Source organism: Dermacentor andersoni, chromosome 7 (assembly GCF_023375885.2).
Source record: "Dermacentor andersoni chromosome 7, qqDerAnde1_hic_scaffold, whole genome shotgun sequence".
Classification (NCBI taxonomy): domain Eukaryota; kingdom Metazoa; phylum Arthropoda; class Arachnida; order Ixodida; family Ixodidae; genus Dermacentor; species Dermacentor andersoni.
In genome coordinates, this window is record NC_092820.1 from 153,706,291 (window position 1) to 153,725,145 (window position 18,855).

At 48.3% G+C, this 18,855-nt stretch overlaps 1 protein-coding gene across 1 annotated transcript; it reads left to right on the forward strand.

The window, feature by feature from the left end:
- Window positions 1-189: 189 nt before the first annotated feature.
- Window positions 190-7,264, forward strand: LOC126534461 (fatty acid CoA ligase Acsl3-like). Its single transcript, XM_050181735.3, has 2 exons — window positions 190-1,594; window positions 5,598-7,264. The coding sequence occupies exons 1-2, from the start codon at window positions 878-880 to the stop codon at window positions 7,038-7,040; spliced, it is 2,160 nt and encodes a 719-aa protein (XP_050037692.1). The 5' UTR covers window positions 190-877; the 3' UTR covers window positions 7,041-7,264.
- The last annotated feature ends 11,591 nt before the right edge of the window (window positions 7,265-18,855 follow it).

Sequence of the window (18,855 nt, forward strand, 5' to 3'; positions counted from 1 at the left end):
GCGCAATGGGCTGATGCGTTAACCCACCAGGTCGTCATCCGACACACTCGTCACGCGAGACGTATTTCCATATGAGACAAAGAAGCCCTTTCGAGTGGTGCCGAGATTAGAGCTCCGGTCTCATTGTTTTGTCTTTGTCCAATCAGCGAAAAGCACCGCTACGTTACGTCACTGCTGTTGGCGCCGCGAGGGCCAACCCTTGCCAGTAAGAAGACAAACAAGACGACGACCCGGATGTCGCTCGTACATGTGTCCCAGCCTAAGAAGGACCGGTTGCCAGATTCGAGGGGCGGGCGTGCTGTGGAAACTGAATTGATCGAACTGTGCCGTCTCCGAGCGTCCACTCGACACTGGGAGTTGTTGCGAAACCGGATCCCTTCTGATTGTGCCGGATAGTGTATGCCACGGATGTTCAGAAAACGAAGAGTTATCTAGGGGTTGCTTTTTTCCAAGAGCTTAGCGCTTCATCGAGGTATCCTGTCTGATGCAACGTCGTAAAATCCTCCAGTGAGGATCACTTCTAGTGCAAAACTTCGAGTTCCCTTCTGTTAATTCGAAAAGACACCAGCATAGCCATTTGCGGAACAATCGCCACCGTTGCTGCTTACTGTCAAGGATTTGGAAACTCATCGTGTCGAAGTTCTTTTGTTTTTCAGAACTGCACTTTCGAACGCCAACAGTTCCCAACAAAGCCAGCAAAGCAGGATCTGCCGTCTGTCGAGTAGTTCGATTCGGCAGCACCGAGGGTTCCCTTCTGTTTGTTCCCAGATTACATTTCAGAGGGAAGTTCATTTTCTGACGTCTGCTCAGGTATCTGCTTCGATCTTCCCTTCATCGTGTGCTACTCCGTCAAAACCGCAGTTCATACCACGCAGCCATGTTCCCCTTCGTGATCGAAATCCTCCTGTGTATCGTCAAGGTCCTGGGCACCATCTACGACGTCGTCACACTCCCGGTGTACACCGTCCTTCAGCAGCCCTGGGTGTACTGGAAGCGTAAGCGGATGTGCTTCGCCAAGCCCATAATCGAAGGAGACCCGTCGTCTCCCTACCACCTCCTGCGCAACTCGGAGGTAGAGAACCTTAAGGGAGTCCAGACGCTGGACGAACTCGTGCGCAGGGCTATCCGGTCTCACGCCAAGCGACCAGCGCTGGGCACAAGACGCGTGCTGGGGCGAAGAGACGAGGTTCAGCCTAACGGCAAGGTGTTCAAGAAGCTCGTGCTGGGAGAGTACGAGTGGCTGACGTACGAGGAGGTGGATCGAAAGGTCGACCTGACCGCTCGCGGTCTTCTTTCCATCGGCGCGCGGCCGCGACAGTTCGTGGCAATCCTGGCGGAGACGCGGGCCGAGTGGTTGCTGACGGCGCAAGCTTGCTTCCGCACCAACATCCCGCTGGTGACGCTGTACGCGACGCTCAGCAACGACGACATCGTGAGCGCCGTCAACGTGACCGAGGTGACGCACCTGGTCACCTCGTCGGACCTCCTGACACGAGTGGTCAGCATCGTGGCCAAGATGCCGTCGCTGACACATATCGTGTGCATGGAGAGCCCGAATGCCAAACCGCCAGGTCCCTTTGCCAAGGGACCACAGGTGAGTGCCTATCATTCAAAGCAAATAAAATCTTATTTTTCCGCTACAGAAGGTCGCTACAGTCGGTCGCTACAGAAGCGGGAATTTCTGCAGGACTAACGCAACAATTCCACTCCAAGGCGCTGAGAATTTAAATGTGCATTTCGCGCTTCGTCAGTGAGCCGAGCGGCGCTCCGACGACGTTATCGCCGAGATCGGGTCAAAAGCGTGGCAGTTTGGGCGAATGTTTATGTCGTGTGACCTTTTTAGGCTTGTAGCGCAGCTCAGAACGAGCAAAAAAGGAAAGTGGAAGGGGTAATGAAAAGGAATGGAGAACAGGGTGAGCGCAAACTTCTAAGTGACGGTTTATTTCGTGAATCCGAAGGCTACATATACATTCAGCAAACCATGTGACATGAAGAGACAACAACACAAAACCAAGCAACAAAAGCAAAAGTAACCATGTGAAAAAACATATTCAGACTGCCCGTGGCGGCGGTCCGAGATACTCCAATTCATTGCTTGATAACAATAATGAAGGTGAGCTTACACATGCATGGTCAAAACCTATGAAAGCTTTTGATTCAATCATTTCTCTTGTAAGCTGATTATGACTACGACCTAGAATGACGCGTTCTTCTAAAACAGGTTCGCAACCACACGTTTTGCAGTGCTGCGCAAGAAACCCCCAGCTGTAATACAATTCTTAGCGTTGTAACAACGTTCGCGCAGCCTATCATTCAGACATCGGCCAGTCTGACCGACGTAACGTTTTGCGCAATTGAGTGGAAAACAATAAACAACACAATGTGTGCAATTACAAACTTATTTTTATGATTCTTATCACAGCTAGGAGGAGCCTCCTTATTCGGATGAGTGAGCTTGCAAATCCTCATAAGCTTGTTAGGCACAGAAAACGCCACACGAATATTCGCTCGCTTGGCGATTATCTTCAGATTATGTGAGACGGTGTGGATATACGGGATAAAACTTGCCCTACCCCGAGTAGTTGTAGGATTATCTTCATGTCGGTTGTCTTTTCTAAACTCTCTTAGAATCCGTTCCGCTACTGACACTTGTGAGGACAGGGGAAAACCAGCCTGCGAAAGCCGTTCGCACTGAGAAGCAAAGCAAGAAAAAATGGTATGGTGGCACGATTTTTGCAAAGCATTATTTAGGCAAAGCTTAGCGATGCTTCTCTTGGCCAACTTGGAATGAGCCGAATGAAACGGAAGTGGTTTGTTGGCACGAGGTTCATAGTACCGACACGTGTGAATATCGGAACAGTTATCGGACCAGGTATCAGACATCAGATATAAGATATCGGATCAGTTGGAAGTTAGCGCTCACCCGGTTCTCCCTTCCTTTTCATTACCCCTTCCACTTTTCTTTTTTGCTCGTTCTGAGCTGCGCTACAAGCCTAAAGAAACGCCGAGATTGGCGATGGCCGTGAACGTTGGAGGAATCGGAAACGAACAGACTCGAGCGAAAGGAATCCGTGTATTTCACTCGGCCGCGAGTTCACTTAGAATGACGGAAAGCCGATCACGTTGGTAGGGCACTCATGATACACTTCACAAAAGTTCGCAATGAAATTCAATAGTTTTTCTAAAGAGTGCCTATTGAAGGCTGCTTAGGCTTAATAAATATTGCATAGGATGTCAGCCATATTTTTTGGAAGAGTAACGAAAAGGCAGTCGTGCATAATACGAACACAAGAAGACCGAGGACAATAGAAATGCCGACAATCGAGAGATAGGTGGTAAACCAGTGCGGGAAATGAAGGGGGACACAACACATATATGCGCATGCTCGATGGAAGACAGCACATACAACCCGGCAGTCATGGACACACGTCGACACCTTCGACGCGTCGTTACGGTTTAAGACATGGTAATTTTTCCTTATGCAAGATACTTGAGGGCTGACTTACGCATGTGCCGCAACGATACTTAAGATATGTGCGTCCTCATGTGTTTGTGTCCGTGTTTTGTGCACTTTTAAAAAAAGTGCACCACCTGCCGTCGTTGCTTAGTTGCTATGGTGTTGGGCTGCTAAGCACGAAGTCGCGGGATCGAAACCCGGCCACGGCAGCCGCATTTTGATGGGGGCGAAATGCTAAAGCTCCCGTGTACTTAGATTTAGGTGCACGTTAAAAAACCCCAGGTGGTCTAAATTTCCAGAGCCCCATACTACGGCGTGCCTCAATCAGAAAGTGGTTTTGGTACGTAAGACCCCATAATTTCTTTTTTAAAGTTTGCACTCTTTGCGGTTTATCTTGTCTCACAACGATAATCCATTAACTGCCTTGCCCACATTACCTTACTTTAACGCTGCGCACCCGGTCTGGAATGCGCGTTATCAGCCAGACAGAGCACACTCGACAGAAAAGTAGCGAGCGCAGAGTTTACCAGAAAGCAAACGCAAGCCAGACAGATGACGATTATCGTTGTAGGAGAAGATAAGCCTTAGAGAGTGCAAACGTTTTTGAAGAGTGTATACGGCTGCGCTTTCCATACCGCGAATGTGTGTATCACGTATGGACTCGCGGATAAAATAATTCTCGTTGCGAAACTCTTGAAGGTAGGGGAGTTACAGGAATGCCACCCATCTAGCTTCCTTTATTAGACAGCTTTTGGTTGGGGGACAGAAGCGGACAGAAGCGGGCACAGAAGAACTGGGGGCCACGGTACTGCGCATGCGAAGACCCCTACGTCTGGGTGTGCGCGTGCACTCTACCGCTTGCGTCCACTAACCTGAAACTCTCTATTAAATGCAATCCAACTTTTTCGGATTCCTTCTTAATTCTTCATGAAGGTTGACTTCGCAGTAACTTAAGGTACTGCGGGTTCTCGAAGTCACCCTTGATGCAGACGTCTGAATAGCTCTGATACGCCGGGCTTACTGCAAACTGGTTGGCGTTTGTGTAATTAGTCTCAATTTACATCACATTTGCATACGTTGAGGAAAACATTTCAGGTTGCTAACCGCGCTATTTTCTTTTTTTTTTTATTATTTCTTTAACTCTTTGATGGGCCAGCACTCCCAAAGGAACTGCTTGTAGGAGGCTACATAAACTGCACCATTCCACTTCTTAAACTCTAAGAGGAACATAGAAGGCACTGCCCTGCCCCTCCTCCCCACCCACTTCCCCGGATATGCCGACTCATAGTGCTGAGCGTGCAGCGAGCTCCCCTCCTCTGACTTTAGGCCGTGCTTCTAAATTTTCGTAAGGCTGGGAGTTCAGGGAGTCGCTGTTAACTTTTGCGGACCCTGTCGTTGAGTTTTACATTTCTCCCCCGCTTCGCCTCATAGACAACTGCCAAAGTACAATTTGAATTCGCCCGAAATCTGCAAGTGTATACTTTACCGGCGCTGACATGCTTGATATGCGACTCTGGGTAACCGAGGTTTATGCTTCGAACATTGCGACTTGAAAGGTGAAGTGTTAGCGTGGAAATGTCGAGCAAACAGCTTACCCTGCTTAAAATTCCGTGTGTTCTTTTCGCTGCTTTCCCGTCCATTGGCATTGATTCCCATACTCTACACCACCGGGTGATCTGCTCTAGGCATCGCATGACCCGACTAGCTCAACTTCGTGCCGACAACCCCCGTTCGCTTTCAATGCATACCGCCGTTTTCCTGTCTCTTAACCTTACAGCAATCATATTTCGTACCATTACTTGGTAACCGTTGCTTGTAAACGATAGCCTCCTCTCAATCGTAGTATTGCTTTATTAGGTGTCGTGCCGTTAACGGCTGTGATCGTGTGCGGAGACCTGTGTCTATGTCCACCTTATTTTTCATTCTCTCCCACTTCCGTAGCCCAGTGCACTGCAGCAAACCGGATCTTCAATTTTAATTAATCTGCTCTGTTCTTCTTTCTTTCGTGTCTCTCTCTCTTCTTCTTCTCCCTCCTTTAATTGTATTACGACAGTGTTCGTGCTTAACTGATCGTCCGATGCTTTTCTTGTTCACGGTATGACTTGTCTTCTTCGCTGAAAATTCTCGCACCTTCTCGTAGGTCATCCCATTCTCAAGCCTGGAAGAAAGGGGTGCCAAACGCAAACTCGAAGAGTGCTCGCCCTCGCCGGACGACGTCGCGATCGTCATGTTTACCAGCGGCTCATTGGGGAGGCCAAAGGGCGTCATGGTGTTGCACAGAAACCTGGTATCGGCCTTGAACGGCTTTGCCGTCGTGTGCGACCAATTTGGGGCGTACACTAGTGACGACGCCTATCTCGCCTGCCTGCCCCTGGCTCACGTGCTCGAGCTGGTGACCGAGACGCTTCTCTTCGGCGCCGGTGCGCGCATTGGCTACTCGTCCCCGCTGACCATCACCGACAACTCCACCGCCGTGGCCAAGGGCTGCCGAGGAGACGTGACCCTTCTGCAGCCTACTCTCATGGTCTGCGTGCCCCTCATAGTAGACCGTCTACGCAAGGGCGTCAACGAGGTGGCCGCATCGAAGGGACCCGTCTTCAAGGCCCTGTTCGACTACGCCGTCCAGTATAAGAACTTCTGGCTCGACCTCGGCTTCGACACGCCGCTCCTCAACCAGCTAGTTTTCAAGCACGTGCGCCTCTTGTTGGGTCCCAACCTGAAGGTCCTCGCCTGCGGCTCGGCGCCCCTATCAAGCTACACGCGACAGTTTGTGAGGGCCTGCATGGGCTGTCGTGTCATCGAGGGCTACGGTACAACCGAAACCAACGGCGGGGGTAGCTTCATGAACGCCGACGACGCCAGCGCGGACCGCGTGGGTGCGCCACTTCCCGGCTGCTACATCAAGCTAGTCGACTGGGACGAAGGCAACTACCGGACGACGGACAAGCCCAACCCTCGCGGCGAGGTCGTCGTCGGTGGCCCCTGCGTTGCAAAGGGCTACTTCAAGGACGACGAGCTCACGAAGGAGTTCTTCACGGAGGAAGGCGGCATCCGCTGGTTCTACTCGGGCGACATCGGCGAGATATTTCCCGACGGCACGCTCAAGATCGTGGATCGCAAGAAGGACCTGGTCAAGCTGCAGTTCGGCGAGTACATCTCGCTGGGCCGCGTCGAGTCGGTGCTCAAGACGTGCCCGCTCGTCGACAACATGTTCGTGTACGGCAACTCACTGCGCACGTATCTGGTGGCCCTCGTGGCTCCCAACTACAAGCATCTCCAACGCATTGCGCGAGAGCTGGGCAGGGGTGACGACGTGTCTGACGCCTCGCTGAGAGAACTCTGTCAGGACAACGAGGTGGCCAAGGCCGCCGAGGAGGAGATTCTTGCGTATGCGCGCTCCAGCGATCTCTTGAAGACCGAGGTTCCGGCAAGGGTGAAACTGTGCGCCGAAGAATGGACGCCGGACTCGGGGCTTGTGACGGCCACGTACAAGATTCGCAGGAAGCCCTTGCAAACCTTCTACCAGCGAGACATCGACGCAATGTACGGGCCATCGGAGGAGAGCAAACTGCGTCGTGCGTGAGATTGTTCGCGCATGTACAACCGATTCAGAGGACCATGTGGGGCGCGTGTGCGACGTGGAAAAGCTGAAAACGGCAAGAAAACAGCAGATACCAGGCGCGTTCTCATCGTCACATAAACAGTAGTGCAAGGGTTAACGCGTACTTTCCAGGAGATGTATAACATTACCCTACTTTCTTTGTAAAATAAAAAATGTGGACAGAATAAGCTCTCACAGCCACTGAAGTTGGTGCAGCGAGATATCATCTTGCGTGTACGTGTGTGTGCGCGCGTGTGTTTGTGTGTGTGATATAGTTACGGAATTTCAGTAACACTTCATGGGCCTTGTTGGTACATGTATACTTCTGAACTAACCGTAACAGCGCAAACATCTAAGACGAGCCACAAAAAGAAAGGCAGGACACACACTGGTGCTAACAACTTTTTTTCCTTTCGTCGTCGATGCATATATATACCTAGGCCACATAATCGCGCAGGCGCAGAGAATACATTGCTGACATCTGCCAACTTATCGTATACGTAAACGTAGGAAATCAAATTCTGATTGGTGCAGGGACAACGATGTGTCACTAATGCAATTATTTCCTTGTCTTTTTATGTGATAGGCCTCTAAGGCAAGCCGCGCATGTTCATTCTTGCTTTTTCCAAGAATTATCGTCCGATCAAGTCGCGCCTCGCAATTGCTGCAAGAGTTTATATGCGCAACCAGGTGCGCTCCTTTATCTACATTTTTGTTTACTTTTTGCGCATGTTCCCTGAGTCGCTCATTGACGCAACGCCCTGTCTGGCCAACGTATGTCTTACCACATGAGAGTGGAATGCCATAAACCACGCCGACAGCGCACGACACGTATGAGGCATCATGCCGAATTTGGCATCCTCCTCTGTTCTCTCCCCAGGTGCGGGAACATAGCTTTGAAAGCTTGTTTGGCGCAGAAATTGCCAAAGGAACGCCATGCCTGCAAGCAACTTTCTTGAGTTGATGGGTCACCTTATGTATATAAGGGACCACCGCAGGCCTTCGCGTTTCACGTTCGGCGGCCGGCCTTTTTGTGGTTGCGAGGCGAGGCGCAATTGCGAGGCGCGACTTGATCGGACGATAATTCTTGGAAAAAGCAAGAATGAACATGCGCGGCTTGCCTTAGAGGCCTATCACATAAAAAGACAAGGAAATAATTGCATTAGTGACACATCGTTGTCCCTGCACCAATCAGAATTTGATTTCCTTCGTTTACGTATACGATAAGTTGGCAGATGTCAGTAATGTATTCTCTGCGCCTGCGCGATTATGTGGCCCAGGTATATATATGCATCGACGACGAAAGGAAAAAAAGTTGTCAGCGCCAGTGTGTGTCCTGTCTTTCTTTTTGTGGCTCGTCTTAGATGTTTGCGCTGTTACGTTTAGTTCAGTAGTTACGGAAGCATGCGTCGATGGGGAGCGATCATTATACAGAATCTTGATAAGCCTGGCCACTTCGCGCTCCTCTATTATCTTTCTCACGGTGCATGGGCACAAGAAACCGCCACAAGCTACACTTTTCTGTTTTTCCACAACGAACAGATAATGCTAATCTCGACAGGTTCCAGTTTAGAGGCGATAAGATGCATTCAAACAGCAGCCCTTGGTGCACGGCGATATCGACTCCGCCAAGTGCGCCCTTTGAACGGCAGCGCGCAGTCGAGCGCGCCGTGTCACGAAAGGGAACTGCGGACGGATCGTGCCATTGTGCGCGCCGTGTTCTCACCGCCCTTACGTTGAAGCGGTAGACCGTATCACTTCGCCCGCTGCTGCTGCCACGCTTGCTCACTCCAGCGTTTTGACAGCAAGCGTCCGCGCTCATCGAGTGTGATGCGTTCATGCCTGCTTGTGCGCGCTGACACCATGCTTGTTAATTCACTTATGGCATCTTCAGCTGGCCGTTTCGGTGTGCTCTATACCGCTCTCGCGAGCGGCATTGTCTTTGGCCGGTTGACAGAGGGTGCGCGCCTTGCGTTCGGCTAGTCCTTTTCCACCGCTCTCCTCCACCTTCGAGCGCTCTGAAGCGCTCCGAGTCCTAACGTCGGAGTAGTCGTCGAGACAAGCGTTTCCCGCAACGTCATCACAGCACAGAGTCGCCGTTGTTGGCGACGGTCCGCCGTAACCTAGGCAACCTGGGCCCACTGTATAGTGGCGTCTCGACGAACGTCGCGTCTGCCGGTTTGGATAGGCGAAACATCGGACGTTTGGCAGTAATCCCGTGGTTTTTCATCTGCCATTTCCTCCTCCGAGAGCGATCCACACGTTCGGCTTGCGCGCTTGTCCTCTACCTCTGAGTTCGTGGAACGCCGGATCTGCCCGCTTCTGCTTCGCAGGATGGAGGCGACCAGTCGAAGATATCATCAGTAAGCGAGTGTTTCCATGTTTATACGGCCGATAAAACTGCTATCCTTACTTCGGATGGATGTCTAATAATTTGCTAGTCCAATCGATGCTTCACCTTTCGGGCGAAACTGCGACTTTTTTTCTTAGGTGCCCGCCTAGAAGCGCTTTTTTTTTAAGCACACTCCTTTGAATACGGAAATCGGAGTAGGCCTCGAGCTGAAGCTTCCTCGAGGAAGCGCCATCTCTCGGCTGACTCCGACGTTCTTATTCGAATAAACGTAAAACGTAGAAATGCTTGCCTGAGACAACCGCGCCGGCCCTATTTTGGTAAAAGTCTTTGTATTTAAGAGAGAAAAGAAAATTCTAACAACTCTATGAAGCAGAATTCTGATTTAATACCTCGAAAATTTTTACAAATATTGCTCGAAACGTGGAAGGTTTAAAATATATAAATATAGAAGCACTAACTTGACAAACCATGACTCTGCATCAAGAACGCGTATACCGCAAATCTGTAAGCGTTAAGTTTTTAAAGATTACTGTACCCGTGCAAACTGATTTGTAATAAGCCCACACATATCAAATAGATCAAACAAGCATCATGTCACCATTTCTAATTTCTTTTTTCTTCCCCTCTGTCTCCCCTGGCTCACCCCTGTTCTCCCACTTCTCTTTCGGCAGGCTTCACTCCCCCCGCCTTCTTTCTTCATCCCTCCTTGGATGAAATACACATTCGCTATAGAAGCCTATTGTTCATTTTCGTTCGCGCCGATGTACCAGACAGTTTTAAAGTTGCTCTTGCTGACTTGCGATTTTCACGAGAAGTTACCGTCCTTTATAGATAGAGCCAGTGATTGATAGTCCCTTTCTCACGAGAACCAAGTCTCCTACCTCCAGCGCTGGTAACGTTGTGTTTTGCTTCTTATAATTTCTTTTTATTCTTTCACGGTAGTTCGCTTGGTTGTCTTCTGTCCTTGTTTTTGTAAGCTGCACCATCTTGTCGGCTCTCAAGGATACATCACCGAGAAATTAAGTTGGTTTTGCAGTTACAACAAAGAGGGGTGTACATCCTAGACCAGTTGTGCGTGATCGGTTATGACGAGATACCGCTGCTTCAAGGCAGTAGTTCCATCCTCCCGGGAAACTTGGGTATACATGCTGATGTATTGCTTCAGGTCCCGAATAGTTCGTTCCACCGATCCATTAGCTGTTGAATAATATGGGGCAGTGAATCTCAGTGTTACCCCGTGTCGTTGTGCCCGCTCCTGCAGTTTATGGCTTCGAAAGGCTGGACCATTATCGGATGCCAAAGCTTTCACGTTGTCAAACATTTGGGATTGACCAATGAAATCACGCTGTTGGTATCCTCTCTTCCTGGCTTCGCTTCTACCACCCTTGTGCACTCGTCCACGCACACAAGGAACGCTTGCATTTTCTTCACACCTCCTGACTTCTTACGGAGCTCGGCGAAGTCTAAGTGTACAACTTCGAATGGTGTCCCTGAATGTTTCGGCAATATCATTTGTTGGGTTGGCTGTTTGAATTTCACCTTATTCAGTTGAAATTCGCGACATGATCGTACATATATCTTCGCGTCTCGTTTTATGTGAAGCCATGTAAATCCCTTCGTTAACTTCATGTAGGTTCTCCAAAACCGATCACGTCTACCTGAATAGGGGCTATTATGATAGAAATCCAAGATTTTCGACACAAGGCACTGCCACTTTCCCCGTCGCTGTGGGTTGGAGTGTTTTAGTTACTTCCCGCAGTTTCGCAGCGTTTATTGCTTCTTGGTGAACTGAAACAGGCATGACCGCCAACCTCGGCGTGGGATCGGCGTCTTTCATTGAAGCTCCCGGGCGATGAATGACTTCAAAGTCAAACTGCTGAAGCTCGTTCACCCAGCATGCGACTTTTCCTTTAAGTTCCGCCAGCTTGAAAAGGTGTCAGTGCTTCATGATCAGTATAGAGATTGAACTGTGTTCCTTCTAAGAAGGAGCGGAAGTACCGAATGGCCTTTAGGACAGCGAGAGCTTCTTTCTCAGTTATGCAGTTTACTTCCGCCTTGGTGAAAGTGTGACTGTAGTAACCCACCACAAGAAGCTGTTGGTTTGCTGCCCGGGTGGAGTCTCGTTGATACAAAACCACTCCCGCTTCGTAATGTGACGCATCTGTATTTAGTTCCAATGAAAGGGAAAAATCGGGAAGGCAAAGCTCAGGGTCGGAAGGAATCATCTGTACCAGCCCTTCGTACGCGCAATCGCATTCTTCTGTCCGTCGAAACGGTGCATATTTTTGCGTCAACCTTGTTGGGTACCGCGTCTTCTTAGCATAGTCTCGAATAAATGCTGTGAAATGGCTGGCTAGTCCCAAAAACACGCGAAGCGATTGGACGTCAGATGGCTTCACAAGCTTAGCGATGCGTGTCACGGACCCTTCTTTGGTATTCTTAGTGGTACCATCTATTACTCGACCCAAAAAAGTGAGTTTGTTTTTGAATAACTCGCTTTTCTTGAAGTTGACCTCTAGCATGGCTCCGGACAAGGCAGTGAGAGCATGCGCAAGGTGTTCTTCATGTTGCTGCTCACTCTTAGAGTATACAAGGATGTCATCTACATATACATTGCAGAATCGACCAATAAAAGGCTTCAGAACTGTAGTCATCATCTTCTGAAACCAACTGGGCGAGTTTTTCCAACCAAAATGAAGACGATTATACTCGTAAATGTCAAATGCAGTCACAAAGGCGGTGTATTGCTTGGTCTCTTCTTGCAGTGGCATTTGCCAGAAGCCTTTGCACTCATCTATCCTGGAAAACTAGGTACAACCGCCCATTTTGTCAATGAGGCTGTCTATTGGAGGAATTGGAAATGGGATCAGATGCATATGGTTCTTGATCGCTGTGTAGTCAGTGCACAGTTTGAGGCTACCGTCTTCTCTTGGGACGATTGTGACTGGTGATGAAAACGGTGATACAGATGGACGGATGATATCAACATCTAATATCTTTTGAAGCTCCTCTTTTAGCCATGTCTTGTTTTCTCTCGATAGGTTGTATGACTTTTTCAGGACTATAGTAGTGTCAAACTTGGTGGTACCAGGAGGATATCCTCCCAAGCAAAACAATTCTGGGTAGAGTTTCTGAATGCTGTCTCCACTATTGGGGCCTGCGAATTCGGTTTGCAGCTGTCATAGGTTTTGAATTATCTTCATCGGGGCTTACAGACACAGTGTCGTCCCAATTAAGGTTTAGCCTCAACGATTTCATGTCCGGGCGAGAGAGAAGTAAGTCGTGTTCGACACCTTCTATCACTAAGGCCAGAATTTCCGCGTACTGCGACTGATATCTTAGCCTTAAGCTGATTCGCAGCGCTCCTTTTCATGGCCGCCATAACCTCGTACAAAGAGTGATCTGCCTGCGAATATGTCTTCTGCATTTGCTGCGCCTCTCTTGAATATCGATATTGAAGCTCCACTGTCGATAAGAGGTCGCAGGTTCTGTCCGCTCACTTCGAGTTGTATGCACAGTAAACTTGAAGAAAGCAGTAAGACGATCTCGTTTCGTTTCGGTTGAACATACTGAGGCTTTGTTGTCAATTGTTTTTGTTTGAACAGTGTCGATGACTGGAAGGCGTCACCGTGTCCTGAGTCGGTCGCACGAAGTCTAATATTTGCGAAGTTGTGGCGATCTTGCATCCGAGTTGCTGGACTTGGAATCTGACTCTCTGAATATCTGGTCGCGTCTTGCGGCTCCGCTCAGACCAATAGTGAGAAAATACTTGTAGCAGCTCTAGTAGCGCCTCGAGAGTTACTGGTCCTTTTATTTGTGCATATGCCGTTGAAAATCTCTTGGGAGACCGTGAATTACAAGCGCTAATACTGACCTTGACAATAAATCTGGTTCAGCAAATCGAGGCAGTCGCTGCTTCTCAAGAAAGTCAAGCGGGGAACCACACCTAAGACGGTAAAACAGCGCCTGGTCACATCGCTGTAGGTTACTTCATCGAAATGTTTACGAAAAACTTACTTTCACATGCACAAAGGTTCGCAAACCTGCTCGAAAAAGCGCAACTCATGCCACTTTCTCGCTACAACACTGAGAAATTGCCGCATGTTTAAGACCTGGTTTTGGTCCGACAGCCACCCGATGTATTTCGCTGCGGCCTCAAAAACTGTGACCCATCCATCCTCCTGTGTTATCACAAGGCCCGTCAGAAGTTACTGGCCGTAAAATTTCAACTGGATGGCCTCTTGTGGCGTAAAGCAGACAGGAAAGCTTCCGCCATGACAATGTGTTGCGAAAATTGTTGTTATTGCATCGCTATGTCCTGAAGGAATTGTTGATCTCGTCATATGACGCTGCACGACCGAATGGTCGTCCAAGTATCAGCTGGTTAAATATGGCTACTGGTATATTCACCTTCGCCGAAACTCATTGAACAAGGTCATGGAGCGACTCAGAAGCTCGATCCAGAACAAGATCCAAGAGCTCACCCGTTGTTGTGTCCACAGGGAGGTCGAGCGGAGAATAATCCTGGACTTGGTAGCCTTTGAATACGACTCGGTCGTTGTACTTCTCCACGAAAAACGTATCCCACATCTTCGTTCACTTGTCGGCTGTGCCAAAATATGTAATAAGCCCACACATATCAAACACATCAAATAAGCGTCACGTTGCCATTTCTAAGTTCTTTATTCTTCCCCTCTATCTCCCCTGGCTCTCCCCAATGTTCTTCGACTTCTTCTCTTTCGCCACGCCTCACGGTTTATTGCGTTACTCGATAAGAGACTCTTTAAGGTGAGTCGACGAGCAAATAGGTAAACTGAGAACATAGAATTTTTTCTGGTTCATAACTAGTGGGACTGACGTTGCCACAGGGATATGACCAACTGAGGAACCTAACGAGTGGCGTTCAAGAGAGAAATATAAACGGAAATGACCATGGCACATACGAACAATTGCGTTTCCATGTCTGTCCTGGTCGACCCTGTCTTCGTTTCGCGTTTCAGCTGTAATCATTTTGTAATACTGACCAGCATCTGAAGCGGACTTATATAAGAATTTAGAGCTTACGTTAAATTGTTAACACGTTTACGACGTTCTTGCGAAAATTCTACTCATCACTAGCGTCTCAAGCGGACAAATCTGATATACAAATCTATAGCTAACGTTAAACTGTTACGTTCACGAGGACTTTTGCGAAAAGTGTAGTCCCAATAGTGGCTCAAGTGGACAAATTTTATATAAAATTTGCAGCTTGCGTTAAAATGTTGCGACATGTACGAGGTTTTTGCAAACGTCCTACTCACAGATATACTTCTAAAAAAGAGCTCACAAGCTAAGTAAAACACCTGCTTCCTATAGTCACTAGATCTTAACTTTTCCTTTCATAATGCGAGAGGCTTCAAGAAACTATTGGTTTGTACTACCCTTCAGATTAAATCAGTTGCGAGTCGGCGCTTCCTCTCCCTGGTACCCGTTTTTCTTCGCGCTGTAGTAACCGGAATGTGTATTGTAATATGGTTAGACAAACAAATCGCGCCCTACCGACGAGGATAGAAAATCTTCCATTACATGATGGGTCCTGCGCTGTTGACGTTGCCACAGAGGCAGCTACAGTTGAAGTTTATAGTGAGCAGCGTTGAAGTGCGAAAGACGGGGATCAACCAAGGCATATAAGAACACCTGACTTTCCGTCTGTTCTAGTCGACCTCGTGTACAGCTCACGCTTCAACTCTCCTCGTTATGGAATGCCACCTAGCCTGCTCCCAAGTATTGCGTAATTTAAAAGCAGTGAAGAGCGAGGTGGTTCATGATTGTGAAGCCTTTGTGCAGGAAGGTTGAGCCTTCGTCATTCGCTGGACATAATCGTCGGCCGCCGGTGACGCAAAGTGATCGATAAACAATATAGAGGTACTTTCTCTGTTATATATATATATATATATATATATATATATATATATATATATATATATATATATATATATATATATATATATTTGCTTTTGTTTTGTTCCAGGTAAGAGCACGCAAGTCTACCGAGAAAGAGAGGCAGACAGACAGACAAAGAACTTTATTGATGTCCTGAGAAGCGCAGCCCTTGGAGCAGCACCGCGGGCCGCTAGCCAGGTGGTGACGGGGATGCCAAGCCTCACCGCCGCACCGTGAGCTCTCTGGACAGCCCGGAGTTGTGGGAGAAGCTCGGAACTCTTGATGGCAGAACTCCACTCCTCCTAGGTGACTTTATTGGGTCGCCGTAACGAGGTGGCACCGCCAGAGTATGTGATCTAAGCTGCTAACCGACGTGCAGTCCGAACAGGTAGACTCGAAGGCGTCCCGAGCAATAATTCTGAGAGAGAAACAAAGAGAAAGGCAAAGGAAAGCCAGGGAGATTAAGCAGAGATTATCTCCTATTGGCTACCCTGTACCGGGCGAGGGGCAAAGGAATGCGATAAGTGAGAGAAAAAGAATTTAAAAAGACACGCACACGCACACGCACACACACGATGCAGAGCTGTTTCTGTGGGCACTGCCACGCAGTCTGCGAAGGCGTTCCTAGTGTTACGCAGTGTCACAGTACAATTCTACGTCACACAATGTACGTTTACAATTTGTCACAAAGTCTCGTGTCTTTTAAGTAATGCAGCATCGCCTTGATAGGGGATCTCGCTGTTGTTCGCGTAGGCCACCTTCCAAGGATGTTGTTTTCCGTTATTGGGCGCTTGTCCAATTGGTTTAGGGTGGCTCAAGGGGCTGCTCTTTACGGGTTGAAACAAGGGCACTCATAAAGAAGGTGCGCGATTGTTTAGTTGCACCCGCAGAAGTCGAAAAGTGGGCTGTTGGCCACTCCGATAAGAAAGGACAACGCATTTTGAAAATGCTACTCCAAGTCATAGAGGGACTATATGGGTGCATTTACGTCGTGGAAGGTCGGGTGGTATACGGAGCTGTAAATTAAGGTTCAGGGTATGGAGGCGTGCACTTGTGAATTCGGATGAATTCCATTGAGCTAATGTTAATTCACGCGTAAGTGCAGAAAGTTTTTTTTCGCTGCTTCGGCTCTCGAAAGAGGAATGGCAACGCAGTTGACGCCGTCGTGGGCCGATCGGGCAGCTGCGTCCGCTCGATCATTGCCATGTATGCCACAGTTACTTGGCAACCACTGATATATCATGTCCTTCGTCAACTATGTGATGGTGGACTTCTCTGATCCCCGCGACAAGCTGCTCATGTGATCCATGGCGCAGTGCTGAGAGTACACTCTGTAGGGCGGCCTTGGAATCACAGAATATTGACCATGCATGGTGTGGTTCCTCCTGAATGAAATGAAGAGCCGCACGCATGGCTACCAGTGCAGCAACTGTCGTTGATAATACATGTGACGTTTTACAGCGAAGCTGTATACCTCTCCCGTACAAGGAAATTTTCGTGTCGTAAGCAAAAGACTCTCCTTACGTGAGCCGATCCAGGAGATAGTGCAATGACGGGCCGACCCGCGGCGGAGGCGAAGCAGGCGTTAAGCACTCGCCATACGTGGGCCGATCCTGAAGATAATGCATTCCCGGGAACACCCGCAGCGGAGATTCAGTTGGTCATTAAGGCCAACTGAATCTTCACCGGCCCACATTCACCGCTCTCTTCACTACTTAATCTTAATCCATAAGAAAGGGGACACCAAAGACTTGAAAAATTATAGACCGATCAGCTTACTGTCTATTGCCTACAAAGTATTTACTAAGGTAATCGCAAATAGAATCAGGAACACCTTAGACTTCTGTCAACCAAAAGAGACCAGGCAGGATTTCGTAAAGGCTACTCAAAAATAGACCATATTCGCACTGTCAATCAGGTGATAGAGAAATGTGCGGAATATATCCAACCCTTATATATAGCTTTCACTGATTACGAGAAAGCGTTCGATTCCGTCGAAACCTCAGCAGTCATGGAGGCGTTACGGAATCAGGGTGTAGAGGAGCCGTAGTAAAAATACTGAAAGATATTTATAGCGGTTCCACAGCCACCATAGTCCCCCATAAAGAAAGCAACAAACTCCCAATAAAGAAGGGCGTCAGGCAGGGAGATACGATCTCTCCAATGCTATTCACAGCGTGTTTACAGGAGGTATTCATAGACCTGGATTGGCAAGAATTGGGGATAAGAGTTAATGGAGAATACCTTAGTAACTGGCGATTCGCTGCTGATATTGCCTTGCTTAGTAACTCAGGGGACCGATTGCAATGCATGCTCACTGATCTGGAGAGGCAAAGCAAAAGGGTGGGTCTAAAATTAATCTGCAGAAAACTAATATTTAACAATCTCGAAAGAGAACAGCAGTTTACAATAGGTAGCGAGGCACTGGAAGTGGTAAGGGAATACATCTGCTTAGGGCAGGTAGTGACGGCGGATTCGGGTCATGAGACTGAAATAATCAGAAGAATAAGAATGGGCTGGGGTGCGTTTGGCAGGCATTCTCAGATCATGAACAGCGGGTTGCCATTATCGCTAAAAAAGTAAGGATTTATAACAGATGTGTCTTACCAGTACTCACCTACGGGGCAGAAACCTTGAGGCTTACGAAATCTACTTAAATTGAGGACGACGCAAAAAGCTATTGAAAGAAGAATGATAGGTGCAACGTTAAGGGATAAGAAAAGAACAGATTGGGTGAGGGAACAAACGCGAATTAATGACATCTTAGTTGAAATCAAGAAAAAGAAATTGGCATGGGCAGGACATGTAATGAGGAGGGAAGATAACTGATGGTCATTAAGGGTTACGGACTGGATTCCAAGAGAAGGGAAGCGTAGCAGGGGGCGGCAGAAAGTTAAGTGGGCGGATGAGATTAAGAAGTTTGCAGGGACAACATGGCCACAATTAGCACATGACCGGGGTAGTTCGAGAAGTATGGGAGAGGCCTTTGCCATGCAGTGGGCGTAGTCAGGATGATGATGATGATGATGATGATGATGATGATGATGATGATGATGATGACGACGACGATTATTCACCTTTTCTTTGGTCATCCTTCTTCACAGAGTGGAAGGGCACTGAATTCTGCTTACGCAAGATACTGGAGAGCTTATGCAGGCATGTGCCAGAACGATATTTCTCATAAGCGCGACCTTATGCGTTTGTGTTCGTGTTTTGTACACTCTTAAAAACGTTTTCACCACTTGGGGATTACCTTGTCTCACAAAAATAACCATCATCTATCTTGCTAACATTTCCTTACCTTAACGCTGCGCACCCGGTCTGGCGTGCGCGTTATCAGCCTAACATAGCATTCTCGACAGGAAAGTAGCAAGCGCAGAGTTTACAAGTAAGGATACGCAGGCAGGACAGATGACGATTATCCTTGTGGGACAAAATAAGCTCCAAAGAGTGCAAACCTTTTTAGGAGTGTACGGCTGTCTTTCCATGCCACGGATGTGCATATCACGTGTCGACTCGGAG

Coding starts and splice junctions, on each gene's coding strand:
- LOC126534461 (XM_050181735.3), top strand. CDS start 878: ATGTTCCCCTTCGTGATCGAAATCCTCCTGTGTATCGTCAAGGTCCTG. Junction 1,595..5,597: donor CCTTTGCCAAGGGACCACAG/GTGAGTGCCTAT, acceptor ACCTTCTCGTAG/GTCATCCCATTCTCAAGCCT.